This window comes from Zootoca vivipara, chromosome 2, assembly GCF_963506605.1.
Source record: "Zootoca vivipara chromosome 2, rZooViv1.1, whole genome shotgun sequence".
Taxonomy (NCBI): Eukaryota; Metazoa; Chordata; class Lepidosauria; order Squamata; family Lacertidae; genus Zootoca; species Zootoca vivipara.
The window spans coordinates 117771985-117788675 of record NC_083277.1 but is presented as its reverse complement, the minus strand read 5'-3'; the positions used below and the strand labels follow the sequence as shown (position 1 = coordinate 117788675).

General features: G+C 45.3%; 1 protein-coding gene across 2 annotated transcripts in view; it reads right to left on the bottom strand.

The window, feature by feature from the left end:
• Positions 1 to 16691, bottom strand: part of PIN1 (peptidylprolyl cis/trans isomerase, NIMA-interacting 1) — a 60442-nt gene that overhangs the window by 9641 nt on the left and 34110 nt on the right. For both annotated transcript variants that reach the window (XM_035102429.2, XM_035102430.2), the window contains exon 3: positions 9025 to 9132. In XM_035102429.2, the coding sequence (XP_034958320.1) occupies positions 9025 to 9132 (108 nt within the window). The remainder of the gene's footprint in view (positions 1 to 9024; positions 9133 to 16691) is intronic.

Sequence of the window (16691 nt, the reverse complement as noted above, 5' to 3'; positions counted from 1 at the left end):
AACCCCTTTCCCGTGGCCCAATTTTCCAAATTCTTTCCGATGATTAGATTACTCATGGTTCAGTCCTTAATTTATAATTAGCCTTGGAAGTGCTAACCACTGTTGCCATACAGTCTTGCAGCTGCGCACTGTCAAAGGAAGCAATTGGTCCGTACGCCACAGCTTCAACCCCCTCGCTCTCGGGGGTTCAAAACAGAACCTCATCGGGGAGGGGGCAGCCCGCTTTTGGCGCCTACCAGACAACCACGTCCCCAAAACGCCCAATTTGGGGTTCTTTTGGGGGTCCGCTGCGCTGGAGCGGAACCCCCCGCCTTTGATGCGCCAAGGTCCTTTCAGCCGAAAGAACCTCCGACTGTAATTACGGCCACACGATTGGCTGAAAGTCCTCTTTCACCCTCATTAAAAGGTTCTTTAATTCCTCCTCACTTTCTGCCATCAAGGTTGTGTCATCAGCATATCTGATTTAATGGGATTTGAAAAAGAAGAGTCAAAACTACAAAAGGAATTACAGTGGTACCTCGGGTTACAGGCACTTCAGGTTACAGACTCCGCTAACCCAGAAATAATACCTCAGGTTAAGGACTTTGCTTCAGGATGAGAACAGATATCGCACGGCGGTGGCACGGCGGCAGTGGGGAGGCTCCATTAGCTAAAGTGGTACCTCAGGTTAAGAACAGTTTCAGGTTAAGAACGGACCTCCAGAACAAATTAAGTTCTTAACCCGAGGTACCACTGTATTACAAAACTCAAAAAAGAATATATCCAAAATCTATAACCTGTTACTAGAATGGGAATTAAAAGATGACGAGGTAAAGGAAGTCATGATTAAGTGGGCATGTAACATAGATTACTCAATTCAGCTGGATCAATGGGAGAAGTTATGGAGATATGATATTAAATTTACAGCATGTTTTACACAATCAGGGAGAACTCGCTGAAAATGATGTATTAATGGTACTTAAGGTAAAGGTAAAGGGACCCCTGACCATTCGGTCCAGTCATGTCCGACTCTGGGGTTGCAGCGCTCATCTCGCATTATTGGCCAAGGGAGCCAGCATACAGCTTCTAGGTCATGTGGCCAGCTTCTGGCAAACCAGAGCAGCACACAGAAATGCTGTTTACCTTCCCGCTGTAGCGGTACCTATTTATCTACTTGCACTTTGACGTGCTTTCAAACTGCTAGGTTGGCAGGAGCTGGGACCAAGCAACGGGAGCTCGCTCCGTCATGGGGATTCAAACCGCCGACCTTCTGATCGGCAAGCCATAGGCTCAGTGGTTTAACCCACAGCGCCATCCACATCCCTGGTACTTAACCCCAGTTAAATTGGCAAAAATCTATAAACTAAAATCTAATACTTGCTGGAGATGCAAGAAAGAAATTGGAACAATGTATCATATGTGGTGGTAGTGTCAATTTATCAAACAATTTTGGAATAATATATATGAAGAAATTAAAAAGATGTTTCAAATATCTTTTATTAAGAAACCGGAAGCATTTCTTCTGGGCTTAATCACAAACAATATTCTTAGCAACAAAAAGAAAGTATTTTTATATGCAACAATGGCTGCCAGGAATGCTTATAGCAAAAAATTGGAAGGGGGAAAAAATCCCATCAGTAAAAGAATGGCAAATTAAACTTTGTGAATATATAGATTTGGCAAGATTAACGGCAGTCTTAAGGGGACAATCAGAACAAAAATTAATAAAAGAATGGGACTGTGTTAAAGAGTACAAAAAACATTATTCTGGAGTAAAAATATGTAATGAGTGAAGTTCTGCAGGGTCAAAGAAATGAAAAAAATGGTTGTAATAAGTATAAAGCTAGAAGCAATATAAAAATAACACAACAATTAAGAAGATTGAACTATGTATGTTTTGTTATGTATTGTGAATGTTATGTTTTTTCTTTGTTTTATTCTTTTTCCTTTTAGGTTTTATATGTATAATTTATGTTGTAATTTTGTATTGAAAAATAAATTTAAAAATTTCAAAAAATGTAAGTAGTGGAATGGGTAGAGAAATCCTTCTCTACCTCTTAGGACTGCAACTTTCTAGTACTATTTCTTCACACAAAAAAGCACGAATTGAATTCACAGCCACAAGATGTGGCCAATGGTCACTATTTCAGAAGGATTAAAAAAGATTTTGTACCAGTTCATGGAGAATGGGTCCAAAATGGATTAATTGTAATTACCACCACCCACAAGAGAGAGGGGGGAGGGGTGCAATGTAAACCAATTATTTAAATTGTTTCTCATTTTGTAATTGGATATATCATTAATTGTAAGTATATTTCTCATTTGGTAACACACATACTTCCAGAATAAATATGGATGCTAATTAGATGCTGTAACACAAAAAAATCCCATACTATCTTACACTAAATACAGTGGTGCCTCGCTTAACGAATGCCCTGCTTAACGAAATTTCCGCTTAACGAAAGGATTTTTCGAGTGGAGCTTGCCTCGCTAGACGAATGCGTTTTACGAAAAATTCGTCTAGTGAATCGCGGTTTCCCATAGGAATGCATTGAAATTCAATTAATGTGTTCCTATGGGCAAAAAAAAAGTCGAAAAAAAATTCAGTGCATTCCTATGGGATTCGCTAGACAAATTTTTCGCTATAAGAAAAGACCCGTGGAACGAATTAATTTCGTCTAGCGAGGCACCACTGTAATTGGATGTTTCTGTACACATGCACCAAGCAAGATAAGCTAGTACTTGAATAGCGTCAGCAACTTTCCAGGACACCTACTTTCCTTGGTTAGATCAACTTTTCTGTATGAAAATAAGTGTCCCTGCTGCCTGGCTAGTAGATTCACAATTATCCATTGAGGAATGAACGACTCAAATAGTCAGATAACATAAAATAAGGATGCAAAATAAGATATATAAACACCAACCAGGTAAGTTTCAGGAATGAGCTTTGTGGTAAGTTACGTCTCGTTGAAGCTAGTGGTTGTGATTTATAATTACTGCAAATTGTAGTCATCATCTTAGAAGCAATATCCCCCTTTTCTCTCACACAGGACACAGATTTGCATGACCTCAATGCTAAGTATGCCTCCTCTTCAAAACTATTTTTATATGCAAATGTATGAAGTGGGGTCTTTCAAAGCAAAATGATAGCAGCCACTGCCAACCTTTCCAGATGTTCTAGGATACAACTGCCATCAGCCCCCGAGCTGTGATGTCCAGAGCTGACAGGAATTGTTATCCAAAACATCTGGAGGACACCAGGCTGGCAAAGGCTGCTCCAGCAAATTCTCCTTAAACCAGGACAGAGTGAAAAGAATCCCTAACTATATTAGCAGGATGCAAACAGAACAGACTGTTTCAGCTGTCATGAACCCCCCAAATACCCCCCCCCCAAATGGTAGCTCTGCCAGAGAGTGATGGATTTCTAAGAGGGTTCTCAGCAACTTGAGAAATACAGGCTGCCAGGGTCCTCTATGACAGATGTAGCAGTTGTGGCTCAGTAGATAGGGTTATTCCTGGGAAACAAGGAGGTGCTGTGAAAAATTCTCATTCAAGCACGCCCTGGGCCCTTGCCTGTTTGGGATAATGCTGGGGCAGCTTTTAAGTGGAATCTCTGAAGAGCAGGGCACTGTTGCTCACACAACGCTGCATACATAAGAAGAGCCCACACCCAGGAAGCCCTCAACAACAAAATAGAAACGAGGACCCACAGAGCTAAGATGAAATTTCACACAATAAAAATCCAACATTTGCCGGGGTGGATGCAGGTAGAAGATGTTTTACCAGCAAAAGGCTTATGGAAAAGCTATGGTGCCAGGCTTTCCTCAAACGATGGAGCACTGGGGTCACAGACTGCTGGTGGAACCAAGATCTGAGGTTGGAAATGAAGTAGCATAGCCAGAGGATTCAACAGAATTGTCAGGAAGAAGTGATGTTCCTCTAACAGGTGGGGAGGATGGAGCCCAAGTGCCAAGGCATGGGGGATCATGGTTGGCTGGCAGGGAGGTGGTCCTTATAATGCTTCCAGGGTACTGCATACCCATGTACAAACTAGTTTGGGGTGTGTGTGTGTGTGTGTGAGAGAGAGAGAGAGAGAGGGAGAGGGAGAGAGAGAGATTCCTTTTGCCTCTAAGAATGCACATTCCTCTGCCCCATTCCAACCCTTCCCCAACTTGATCTTTTTAAAAGGCAATTTCACTCTCAAGCCAAGAAATCTTCATTTCAGAATGAGGAAAAACAAGTTTAGTCTCCCAGCCTGGGCTTCAATAAAGCCAAAAGAGGAAACGTCAATTACTTGGAATATTTTTTGAAGAAGATAAATGGGAATGCTTGAGCCGTTCCATCTCTAAACGTAACCAGGATTCATAGCTCTCATAAATTATGGTTTGCAGCCCCCCAAAACGAATAAGGAGAAGGAGACTGGCAGCGTTGGGAAGAGCAGACCAGCTGCTTGTGCCATTAGTGCCCCCCAGTGGACAAAAGGGACTCCAGCAGCTTTGCTGCATATCTAAAAGCATCTCCCTCTGTACGTTACCCAGGATCATGCCTGAAGCTGACAGTTCCTAAATGAGACCAAACAACCGGTCACCAGCAGCCCAAGATTAATGGCTGTTTCATTACTTCCCAATCCATAATGTGACAATATTAGCAACCATCCTTTTTTTCTTTTCCTTAAAAAAAAAACAGGAAATATTTGACTGAGGAAGAAATTCTTGCCATTTGTCTTCAAAACAGCACCCTGCATGGAAATGAAGATGAAGAGCAATTAAAACACTGTCTCCATGCAAATCAAGACTTCGGATTCCTGACAAGAAGTTTTGGCTAGATAAAGTTAGCAGTGTCTTGGCTAGCAGCTAAACAAACACAAACCAATGCTAGAGAGGCAAGGCAGAAAAGAAGTTTGTTGAGCTTTTTAGACAAAAATTGCAAAAAATGCTGGGTTTTTTAGCAACGTGGGCTGCCATACAGCCATATTTTCCAAGGCATTTTTCAACCCTACTAGGGATTATGGCATTGGGAGATGCCCACAAGAGCTTTGGTTATATAAATGTATCCTGGGTGAAGCCAGGGGCTTCCTCTGCCCCCACCGTCCTGTAAATTGACACTATTCAAAGATGGACTCCTTTCCATGGCCACCAAAGTCTTGGACTTTTCTTTCAACCGAGTCAAAATCCAGAGAATACTTCCCCCACTTCATCAAAGTCTGAAACAGCCTCTTGGCCTTGAAGTGCTTCCACAAATGACATTGGCAACACACAGGGCCAGAGGGACCCTCATAACTTGCCACCCGTCTCCAATCAGGCTCCCGACAGAAACCCACCCTCCTGCTTGAGGGTGTGCTGTGCGAAGCAACTATCCAGGTCACTTGGTCACTTGCTGTGGAGACGCTTTTAAGCCCTGCTGTGCTCCTGAAAAGCTATCACTGGGAGAGTGCCAAGGTCTACTGACTCACTGTTCTGGAATCAGTGGTTCATAACCATTTTGGGGGTCCTGAACCCCTTGCAGAATCTGCTGAAATCTGGGGACTCACTCCCCAGAATAATGCACAGACACGCAAAACAGATTTCATACAATTTATTTTATTGTGTTGGTGGCTCAGTTCCCCCTTGAGGACAAGTGACCCTATGGACAGGCTAGTCTTGCTCACTGAGACTCTCAGAGCCTTAACTTTCAAGTTTAAAAAGTAGTTTTGGTGCAGGACAGTTTCAAGATACGAACTCAAAAGCACCATAGATAGATAGATGAGGTCCACTGTCTACATCAGTGTTTCTCAACCAGTGTGCCTCCAGATGTTTTGGGACTACAACTCCCATCATTCCTGACCACTGGTCTTGCTAGCTAGGGACTGGTTGAGAAACACTGGTCTACATCACTTTCAATTGTCCCCAGTGTTGCTCTTTAATCCTAAATCCCTCTCACTTGTCCAGTGTAATCCAATGCCCTCCCCCACCCAATATCCAGAACTTGTGCCATGCAAGAACAGAAAATGGCACCAGTCACAACCCCCATTTTTAAAAGCCAATTTCAGGCCTTTAAGCCTGCAAGCATGACTTCAGAAGCTTGGGCTGCAACAGAACTGGCAAACTGGAGGGCTTCAGCAGTGAGGAATGGTCTCTGCTCTTTCCCATCATGAGCAGAAGCAGAACGTACTATTTACAATAAGCAAACGTCTGCGCACCTGCTTCCCTTGCTCCTGGTGCATACATTGCCTGCTCCCTGTAGTCCCTTCTCTTGGAAAATGCTGCCGGTTGCGGGGTGGGGGAGGGGTGTCCCCATGGAAACAACGTACCCCTTTCCTGAGCTACAGCCCCTTTTAGTGTGAAGTGTAAGGGGAGCTGCATCCGCGGACTGAAGGCACATTGATCCCACGGAGGTTTCCATCAACAGAGTGAGGAAGGAAGGCTGCTTGTGCCAATTCCCCCTGCAGCCTCCCCATGTCTGGTTAAGAGACCTGTGGGGCTCTTTGGAGGGCTCCAGGGGTGGGGGTGGGGTCAGGTGAATAAGAATAAAAACAGCCAGTCTTCCAGCTCCAGTGAATTAAAGCGCCTTTTCTCAGCACCACAGGATACAACCCATGGCATACTCAGGTCTGAAAATAAGTAACATGAAATGTGAAAGACAGGAGAGCTTGTCCAAGGCATTGAAGATCTATCTCTGAGCAACAGAAGCACTCTGGGCATCTCTGGGCACTACTTCATTTTCCCCAAGCTGCTTTTGGCAAACTTGAAGAATTTGGGGAAATAGCAGAAGCAGCCCACCAAGGATATCTCATTTCTTCAGTTTCAGGATGAAACCCAGCACCCTTAGGCCACATGCCTAGGGGCGAAGTTAGATAGCCCATAGTATCCCTTCCAGCTCTATGATGCTGGGTCAATGGCTAGGACAGATGATCAATGAAATGTATAACACAGCAGGGGGGTGCGATACAGAGGAGGAACAACCTCCACATGGCAAAATCATTAAAGAGCAGGTATCCTTTAATACAAAACACACAGCGGAAGCCTGCTGAAGGAAAGAAGCCATGCCTCAGCTGATGTGATGCTGTAGACAGAAAGCTTAATCATATGAACAAAGTCGAGAAAGGCCTTAAGTTTTAACTGATGGGAAAGACCGGTCAATTCCCTGTGATCCTTTGGGGAGCAAGAGGGCAGGTGATGCAGTGCTCAGCCTATAATGCCCTGGAACACCACAATAATAGCAAAAGAACTTTTGTGAGCGGCTTGTTTGAGGCCAGAGACGCCAGTTCACTTAACCAGGATCCTTCTCTTCTGAAACTGCTCCAAACTCCTTTCAAGAGCACAGCAACACAGCATGACCACAACAAAGTCCAGATAAGAGACTTGGAGCAGCATGCACGCACAGCACAACAGTGCCCTCTCTGCGCATTTCTCTTTGTCATAGTCGCAGCAAGTCAAGCACAGGCAAGAGGAGGATGTAAACAGCCTTGCCGTGTCCAAGGTGATGAGCCCTTGGCTTCCAGCAGGCATGCTGAGCTAACCACTCTGAGGACACTCGAGCCAAAGAGACTGGCAGCATTTCCCCCAAGGTTTGACTCCACAAGACAGCACTCAATCCTGGGAAGATACACCTCAAGAGGCATTGCCTCTTAAAGCAGACAAATTGCAGGGGGCTTCGTGGGGCTATTCTGCCATTGTTGGCTTGGCTGGATATGATACCGTGCTGCTGGAGTAAGTGCAGGTACATTTGGATACCCCACCTCCCCGTAAACCCTTAGTAAGTCAGACTGGAGAGCCTAGAAGGCAAGGCCAGCCATGGCACAGGGCAACCACAGCAGTGGAAAAACAGACAGGGAGTGGGAAGCTATGGGCCAAGGTGTGGCTTTTAAAATGTGCCCCCCGCAAACAACTTCAGAATAATTGGAAGGGGCAGTATATCATTGTCCCCCAGTAATTTTAAGAACAACTTGAGAGACTTCTGCTATGTGCTTGTGGGTGGGGGCAGCACAAGAGGATCAGAATTCTTCTCACTTAGGAATTATAGTGGTGCCTCGCTAGACGAATGCCCTGTAAGATGAATTTTTTGCTTAACGAATAGGCTTTGCGATCGGAGGTTGCCTCGCAAGACGATGAGGTTTTCTATGGCCGCCGCTTCGTCTTGCAAAGTGTGGCCATAAAAATCTCCGATCACAAAACCTACATTTGTCTAGCAAAAGGGGAACCAGCTGCAGCGCAGAAAGAAGGCAAAGGAAGATAAGCTGAGAGGCGCTGAAGCAGGATTTACTTCTAAGTAGGCCTGCATAGGAATGGGAATTCTAATCTAAGTTGACAGTTGAAAGCGGACAAGCTTTATGAGTTAATCCAGAACACTTTTGTCTCTGCTCATCATCAGCTCTGCACAACACCAGTATGCAGTCCCTGCCATGGGCAAGTGGCCCTCAACAACAGCAGCCCTGAAGGATATAAAAGAGTTGTGGCTGGTGCCAAGGAGAGTCTCTCCCTGTCAGTGTGCCAGGACTCTCAAGACACCCAGGACGGAGGCTGCCTCCTCCAAGGCGGCTGAGGACAAGAGAATGGAGAGGGGCCCTCACATTTTATACAGGGAAAATAAGCTGGCCTTTCTCTCTACAGTGCTATTATCGAGGCCACATCAATTGTGCTGGGGAACCTGCTTCCTAATGCACCATCTGTCCAGCAAGGTCTGCACTGTTATTAGCCAAGGCGGCTGAGGCTCAGCACAGAGCTATTTTCAATCAGTGTGTGCCTCTTCAAACGGGGGAGCCAATAACCCAGTGCTTGCCTACAACGTGAGTGATTCGAAGCACCATCACTGACTTCATGATTCACTGTATTCCAAGGCATCCAACCGGCTTGGTGTCCGAAGTAACTCCATTTCTTGTAAGGTGTGTGCAGAAAGAAACCTCTCATCAGAGAGGGGCAGGCTTGGCAGTCCTCCTTTTAACACCTCATTCTGCTTGGGGAGTGGTATTTATCATTTGTTGACTGATTAGTTTTATATGCCGTCCTTCATCATAGCGTCTCAGGGCAGTTCACACAATGGACCATGTGAAACCCTTGCTCTACTCACCCCTTCCAAAAGCACCCAGGTCTCCTCCTGCCTTGGCTGAGCTGCAGTCACTGAATTGTGATGCTAAGGATTCAAAGTCTTCCCCAGATTTAATCTTCTGGATGTAGCCTGTGGGCAAGAGAGCAATTGGAGACTAAGTCAAGGCAATGGAGAATCATGAAAGCTCCCACCTGCTGTCCAAAGTGGTAGAACCCAGAAATGTGGTTTAGCATCTTAGTGTGTATTACAACAGTGTTAGTGTACAATGTTCCTGTGTCCAGTTAATAACAGTACAATTTAACTATATCATCATCATCATTCAATTTATATCCAAAAGGAGCAGCAATTGATCAAGTTCTGCCTAAGCTGCTGAGTTCTGACAATTTGTTGTGTTTTTAAAGTTTGCACATAGTTTACACATAAGCACAAATCGTCTTGTCCTGATGACATCCTTAGTTTGTGTTGATTTTCTATTGTCTTTCTACCCAATGTTCAACCTTCGTTAGCAGATATGACGAAGATACCAAAGCAAGACTGAAAGAGCTACTTCAGGCATGCCCAAAGGTTTTGTTCCACCCTCGGAGATGCTTCCTCATTTTGAACAGCAGAGTTCTGTTTCAGAAGCAATCCACTGTGCAAATGGCAAAACTTCTCAAGAAACTCTACTTTTCTTGGGAGCACAAAAGCAATGGTGCAGGGGGGGTTGGATACTGGCTTCTGCATTTTTCTAAGTATACCATGATGAAGATGACGATGATGATGATATTTATACCCCACCCATCTGGCTGGGTTTCCCCAGCCACTCTGGGCAGCTTACAGCACATAAAAAATAGTAAAACATTAAACCTTAAATCAGTTTTTTAAACCACTGTCACTGTGTCAGCTGTAGAAACCTGGTTCACAATTGTATCCTGCTGCTCCTTCAAGGAGCTCAGGACAGTGCACAAGATTATTCTCACAGCAAGCCTGTGGAGTTGGATTACAGCCTGAGAGAGGGTGACCCAATGAGGGTGACCCAATGAGTAGCGATTTGAAGGGCTTTTGTAGGGATTTTGAGGCAGGCCCCAAAATGGTGCCAGGGAAGAAGAGATGAGGGAAGATCTACATCTGGAACCAGGGGGAAGGAAGGACAGCATTGAGATCTGCTGCCCTGGTGGATCCTGCTGCCTGAGGCAGTAGCCTCACCTTGCCTCATGGGTGGGCCAGGCATGGGGATTTGAACCCGGAATTCCCAGCTTCAAGCCCAACACTCCAACCAGTGCACTACACTGCCTCTACATAAGACTTAGGACTGCAATCCTATACACCAGCCTTCTTCGACCTGGTTGGGTGTTCTGGACTTCCGCTCCTAACATCACCCACCAGAGCAGCTGTACTCCAACATCTGGAGAGTACCAAGCTAGGGAAGACCACACTGATTGATGGTTGCTCTCCAAAGGTGGAATCTGGGACCTCTGCCACTGCACATCTATGCAATGTGTGGCTGTGGGACTGAGAGGGACAGTTCCAAGCCATGAGGAGCTCCTGAAGCGAGGGTGGCACTCACTGGGGCTGATGGAACTTCTAGTGGAGGACACTCAGTTGGCGAAGTCTGCTATACACCGTTAGCTGGCAGGAAGCCCCATTGAACTTAAGGGGACTGGCTTTCGTGTAGAGATGCCCAGGATTGTGCTGTAGAAGATTCCTTTCAGAAACAGGAAAATCATACAGCAAAACAGCTATAGCCCTGCTCACTCTTGCCAGCCTTTTATAAACCAGACAGGGCTAGCTACAAAAGTGGACAGAACTGTGTTTTATCATCTGCCCAATGTTGTATGCAACCCTCAAGAGGGGATCACAGCACAGGAGGATCAGAACACCACAGGGCCTCCAATTTCTCCTCCCCGGCCATCTTAAAATTTTGCCCTGCTGCTTGTCACCTGCAAGGGAGTTGAGAAGATGTTACCAGTGCATAAGCTGTAGAAGTGGAAGAATATACAGAAGACTGAAAATACAAAACATGCCACTGTCCAAAAAGATGAATGGAGGTTTCCGAGTTGGATTTTACAATCATCTATTCTAGAAGTGGAGTCTGGAATCACTCCCTGTTTGCTTTCCTGCAGTGAAAAGTGTTTATGCAGATCAGCAGCACCTGCGTAGAAGCCAAATGCCTCTGTGATATTTTGGGTTGACTAAGAACAGTTATTTTGAAGGTGGGAGAGGGGAGACACTTAGTCTGAATATGCCAATTCAGGCAGCTCACGTGAGCAAGGACCGAGGAGCCATCTGCTTCTCCACTGCAGCAAATTTGAATTACATGATGGATAGATTTTTCACACAAGAGAAGCTTAAGAGACAACCAGATTAACCCAGCCAGGGCAGAGTCAGGTCCCTGGGTTTGATTCCCCCTCGCACCAAGCTGCCGAGGGCCTGGGGCTGGCAGGCTACTCCGGTGCAGCCTGCCACGGGTTGCAGAAATTATGGGTGTTTCACCCAAAGCCATCCATGCCCCAAGCTCTCCTGAGATAACCTTCAGTTCTAACTTGTGACCTGTCCTCGGTTCCTGCACTGAAGGGGGTTGGGCTAGATGACTCTCGGGGTCCCATCTCTACTGTTCTACGATTCTAGGATTCTGGACATCCTCAGCTTCAGCGCTGTCCTCACCTGCAGCTGCCTTAAATCAGAAGCCAGAATGGGAAGGGCAGAGGAAGCAAGAGTCCCTGGGGAATGATCAGAGGCGTGTCTTCCTCCCTTGTCTCCCTGTTCTCCCATCAGCCTTTACCCAGGGCCAGCCCAAGACATTTGGACGCCTGAGTTGAACCACAAAATGGTGCCCTCTCCCTGCCAGGGAAAAAGGAGTGAATGAAGATCTGTATCAGAAACAAGCAAGGAGTAAGATCTACATCAGAAACGAGGGAGCAGGGGTGTCAAATCAACATTACCCATTGCTCAAAGTAGGAATCAAAGGCAGCCATGGGGAGAAAAGAGGCCCACTGAGAATCATGCCAGGCAACTGCAGGGCTCTGGAGACCTCCCAGGGCAGCCCCGGCCATTTCCTCCCTAGGGTTAGAAGGAGACCAGAGCCTCCTATTCAGCTAGAGACAGCTGTGGAGAAGACATTGCACAGCAGCCTCTGGGCAAATTGGACGCACTGCTGGTCTCCACCCAACCCCAGACCAAGCCTCCAAGGATGTGCCACCTCAGAAACAGTAGCAGCAGTGGGCAATGTATTCCTTGGAGGCCGAATCTGCTGCCCCTGCGGATCCTGCCGCCTGAGGCAGGGCAGTTGCCTCACCTTGCCTCACCTGGCCCTGCCTTGACCAAGATAGTGGATGAATTCTCTTCCCCTGCTCCCTGTCCCATTTAGTAACGGGAAGTCAGAAGGCTCCTTTGGTCATGTTCATTCCCTCTTGCCAGTTTTCACTTGTTCCATTATACGGTTCCAGCAGAGCCACCTCCCACCATGGTTTGGGGGAGGCTGTGCCCAGCACTAAGATTTCAACTGCAACAACCTAGATGCCAAGCACTTTGCTTCGCAGGCCATCTGCCCTGTTGCCTTCCAAGCCCGGTGACTTCATGGGCCTGGGCACAGGATGCTGATTTTATCTAGCACAGCAAATGAGGCACGCAGGATTGCGGCCAATCAGAAGCACCACCCCTCTATACTTGGGCAGGAGAGATCATGTTGAGTCTCTAGTTCACAGCTGAGCCATGTGGTTTGATTTGCCTCCCACTTAATATAGAGCAGGAGAGTCAGAGGAGAGGAAGAAACACTTGCAAGAGCAAGCAATGCAGCAAACTCAGGAAAAGGGCAGCTGTTACCAGGGCTAATGGCTTCTTGGTTTGTCTTGACGCAGCCAAGCTGGTTGCAGTGCAGCCCCATTCAGCAGGAACCACTCTGTAGCCCTGCTGCCATTTGGAAGAACAGGTCCTCTTTGAGAAAGGGGTCGTGTTTGCCAACCCTGCTATTTAAGGAGGAGGAGTTTGACTCTCACCTGACTGCCTTCCTGTGGACAATTCTGGTTTTCTAGCACACAGAATTCCCACCCTGGGGATGTTAGGGCCAAAGGAAACACTGCTAACAGCCCAATGCAGCCAGCAAAATATCCCTTCTGAAACATGAGCGGAAGAGGAAGCTACTACCAAGCCAGGGTTTTTGTAGATCTAGCTCAGCTATCAGCAACTCTTCAATATCTCTGAGGCATTTTTTTCTAATTGTGCATCCAATACTATGCATCCAATAGACACTACACTACCCTGTTTCTCATATTTTAAGACATACCCATAAAATAAGCCATAGCAGGATTTTAAGCATTCAAGGAATATAAGCCATACCCCGAAAATAAGACATAGTGATAGGCGCAGCAGCAATGCCGGCCGCAGCAGGAGGAGGAGCGAAAAAATAAGACATCCCTTGAAAATAAGCCATAGTGTGTTTTTTTGAGGAAAAAATAAATATAAGACATGTCTTATAATATGAGAAACACGGTATTTCAGTGTGACATCTAGTATCCTCTCATTATTTGTTTAATTCCATATACAGTGGTACCTCTACTTACGAATTTAATGCGTTCCGAACACACATAAAATCCTATCTAACCACATCCAAGATGGCGGACGGAGCTCCATTCGTAAGTAGAAACATTCGTAAGTAGAGTTATTCGTAAGTAGAGGTACCACTGTACTAAAACAAAACAAAACAAAACCACCCACAGAAGTCATTCTATGAGATGCCTCCTATAAACAGAGGTGCTGAAGACCTCATTCTTCTGTTGAGGTCCAACTTCCCTCCGCATCAGTGGTTGAAGTCTGCATGCTGGTGGTGAGAAGGACCCAGGCTTTCTTCCCCATCGCTCTCTCCCTGCACCCTGCTCGCTGCCCCAGCTGCTAAGGCAGAACAAGTCACTCTTGCTGGAGTTCTGAAGGATTTTGCAGAAAAGCAGCTGAAGTTTTTCAACAGGACCCCCAGGGAACAGCACGTTAAGATTTATCTACCCAGAGATATACAGTTTTGGAAAGAAGTCCACCAAAGTAAAATCAGTAGCCCACAAACATTTTCTACACCAGCCTCCTGCTCACACAGATGGGGGGGGCACCTCCACCAGATTCCTATTCGCCGCAGGAGATCAGGTAAGAGGCTATTTACAAGCCTAGATATAAACACAACAAAAATCTAACACACACTCACAAGCCCTTTGACAACTCTCAACCTCCACAGTGGTGTTTAAGAAAAACACAGTAATATCAGAGTTAAAATTGTCTAAACAATAACATGAAAGACGATGATGATACGCCTGTCAAACTGATGCTTCCCAGGGGATCTATTTAAACAATTCTAGGCTAAAATTATGTTCATCAGGTATGGTAGGCTTGTTGAGAGAAATTCAATGAGGCTCAGCTGTTTGATTGTGGCTAAGGTGGGCATTCATGCAATAAATTCTTTAGTGAGATATTTGTTGTTGTTCATAATTTCACCTGCTCATTTTTAGGAAGATAATAACAGACTGCTCTTGCCAAGTCAACAGTATCAATCTCCCTTTATACCGTTATCGAGCAAAAATGCACACTGCCATTTTAAAATAATTATATGCAAGCTCCTATGACCTTTACCACAAATGGTGTTTATCAAGGACAGATGCAGCTGTTGACAGAAAATAGATTCTCCCCACGCCCAGCTCTCCTGATCATGGCATTTCATATAAAAAAAGAAACAATGATAATAAAAGAGACAAATGAATGAATTCCTAATGGGTTTTATCAACCTCACAGCAGGAGAGCTAGATGAAATAAGTTTTAATCACGCTTTTTCCTCTGTCCTTAAGGTGACACAGAAGATTGCTCTAACACAAAAATTATCTGATAGCAAAAGCACTCCCATCTCTGGGGCTATCAAACCGGTACTTTAATACATTTTAAATATCACTTGAATATAAGAATTACATCAGGATCCCATACAAAACAAGATTAAAATGTCTCTCTCCATAATGTTATCAGATGATGGAAGCCTTCTGCTGCTGCACCCAGCAACAAATTTTCATTGGCTTGGCCTTCTATCCGAGAAAGATAACATGCACAGAAAAAGCTGGTTATCAGAACTTCTAATGGAATATGTGGTTCTAGGACAGCGCTTGGCTGATAAGCCTCTCGTGGTCTGCATCCAAACGGAACTTCTCAACAATCCCAGGATGCCAAAGTTTGCTCAAGGTAAAGGAAACAATGGCAATGTGTTCCTCCTCTACAACAGCATACCATCTTGTTTGCTCTAGGAGTTCAAGAAAAGCCAAGCTGAGGAACAGCCCGACTAGAAGGAAGGCTGCCCCAGCTTTTGGGAGCTGTGGTGAATCTTCACATACACCTGGTTGTATTTCACACAATTGCTCTGCTTGCACAACAGGCGTGCTCTTGTGCTCCCTCTCCTTGCACACACCCCAGGCTCCCCCACAAATCTGCTCCAGAGTGTCGGAGAGGCAGGGAAAGTTGTGGGAAGTCCTTGCACCAACAGAACAACTTTGTTGGATACAATCTGTTGGGCATGGTTGCTTGGTGTAACTTTAAAAGTTCAAACAAAATTTTAAAAAATCATAGAATCATAGAGTTGGAAGAGACCACAAGGGCCATCCAGTCCAAGCCCCTGCCAAGCAGTAGCACCTTAGAGACCAACTAAGTTTGTCATTGTTATGAGCTTTCTTCAGATTTCGTGCATGCACACAAAAGCTCATACCAATGACAAACTTAGCTGGTCTCTAAGGTGCTACTGGAAGGAATATTTTTATTTTGTTTCGACTACAGCAGGCCAACACAGCTACCTACCTTATTTAAAAGTTCAGTTTCCTTTCCTTTGTTTAAGAGGGGACGGGGAGAGAATTCAAACTCTCACTTGGAAAGCAAAACAGATTTCTGCCTTAACCATCCTGGTTATATCAAACAGCCAACTGCTAACACTCACCTTTAAGTTACAGGTAGGTAGCCATGTTGGTCTGAGTCGAAACAAAATAAAAAAATTCCTTCAGTAGCACCTTAAAGACCAACTAAGTTTTAATTTTGGTATGAGCTTTCGTGTGCATGCACACTTCATCAGATACACTGAAACAGAAGAAACCAGACCCTTATATATATTCAGAGGGTGGGGGGTGGGGGTGATGGGAATGGGTGATGGGCTGATAGGAGTGGTAAACCTGTAGATGACTGTTAACGACTGTTAATGACTGCAATTGGTCTTGCGGGGGGGGGAAAGCAAGGGCTGAGGTGCTAAGGAAAGCTTGATCATGTATAATGAGATAAGAATCCTATGTCTCTGTTCATTCCAGGTGGCTCCATGGTTTTAAGCTTGCTAATGAATACCCACCACCACCCTCTGTATATACATATGGGTCTGACTTCTGTTTCAAGTGTATCTGAAGAAGTGTGCATGCACACGAAAGCTCATACCAAAATAAAAACTTAGTTGGTCTTTAAGGTGCTACTGAAGGATTTTTTTTATTTTGATAGAACATGAGACACTTAATCTCAGTGTCATGGGTTACAGTCCCACATTGGGAAAAAGATTCCTGCACTGCAGGAGGTTGGACTAGATGACCCTCATGGTCTCTTCCAACTCTGCAATTCTGTGATTCTATGACTCTGCAGGTACTTCGCCTAGAACCAACTTAATAGGCCAGCATTTACGTGACCAATGAGGAAGTGAAGGGAATAAGACAAACAATCTGAAA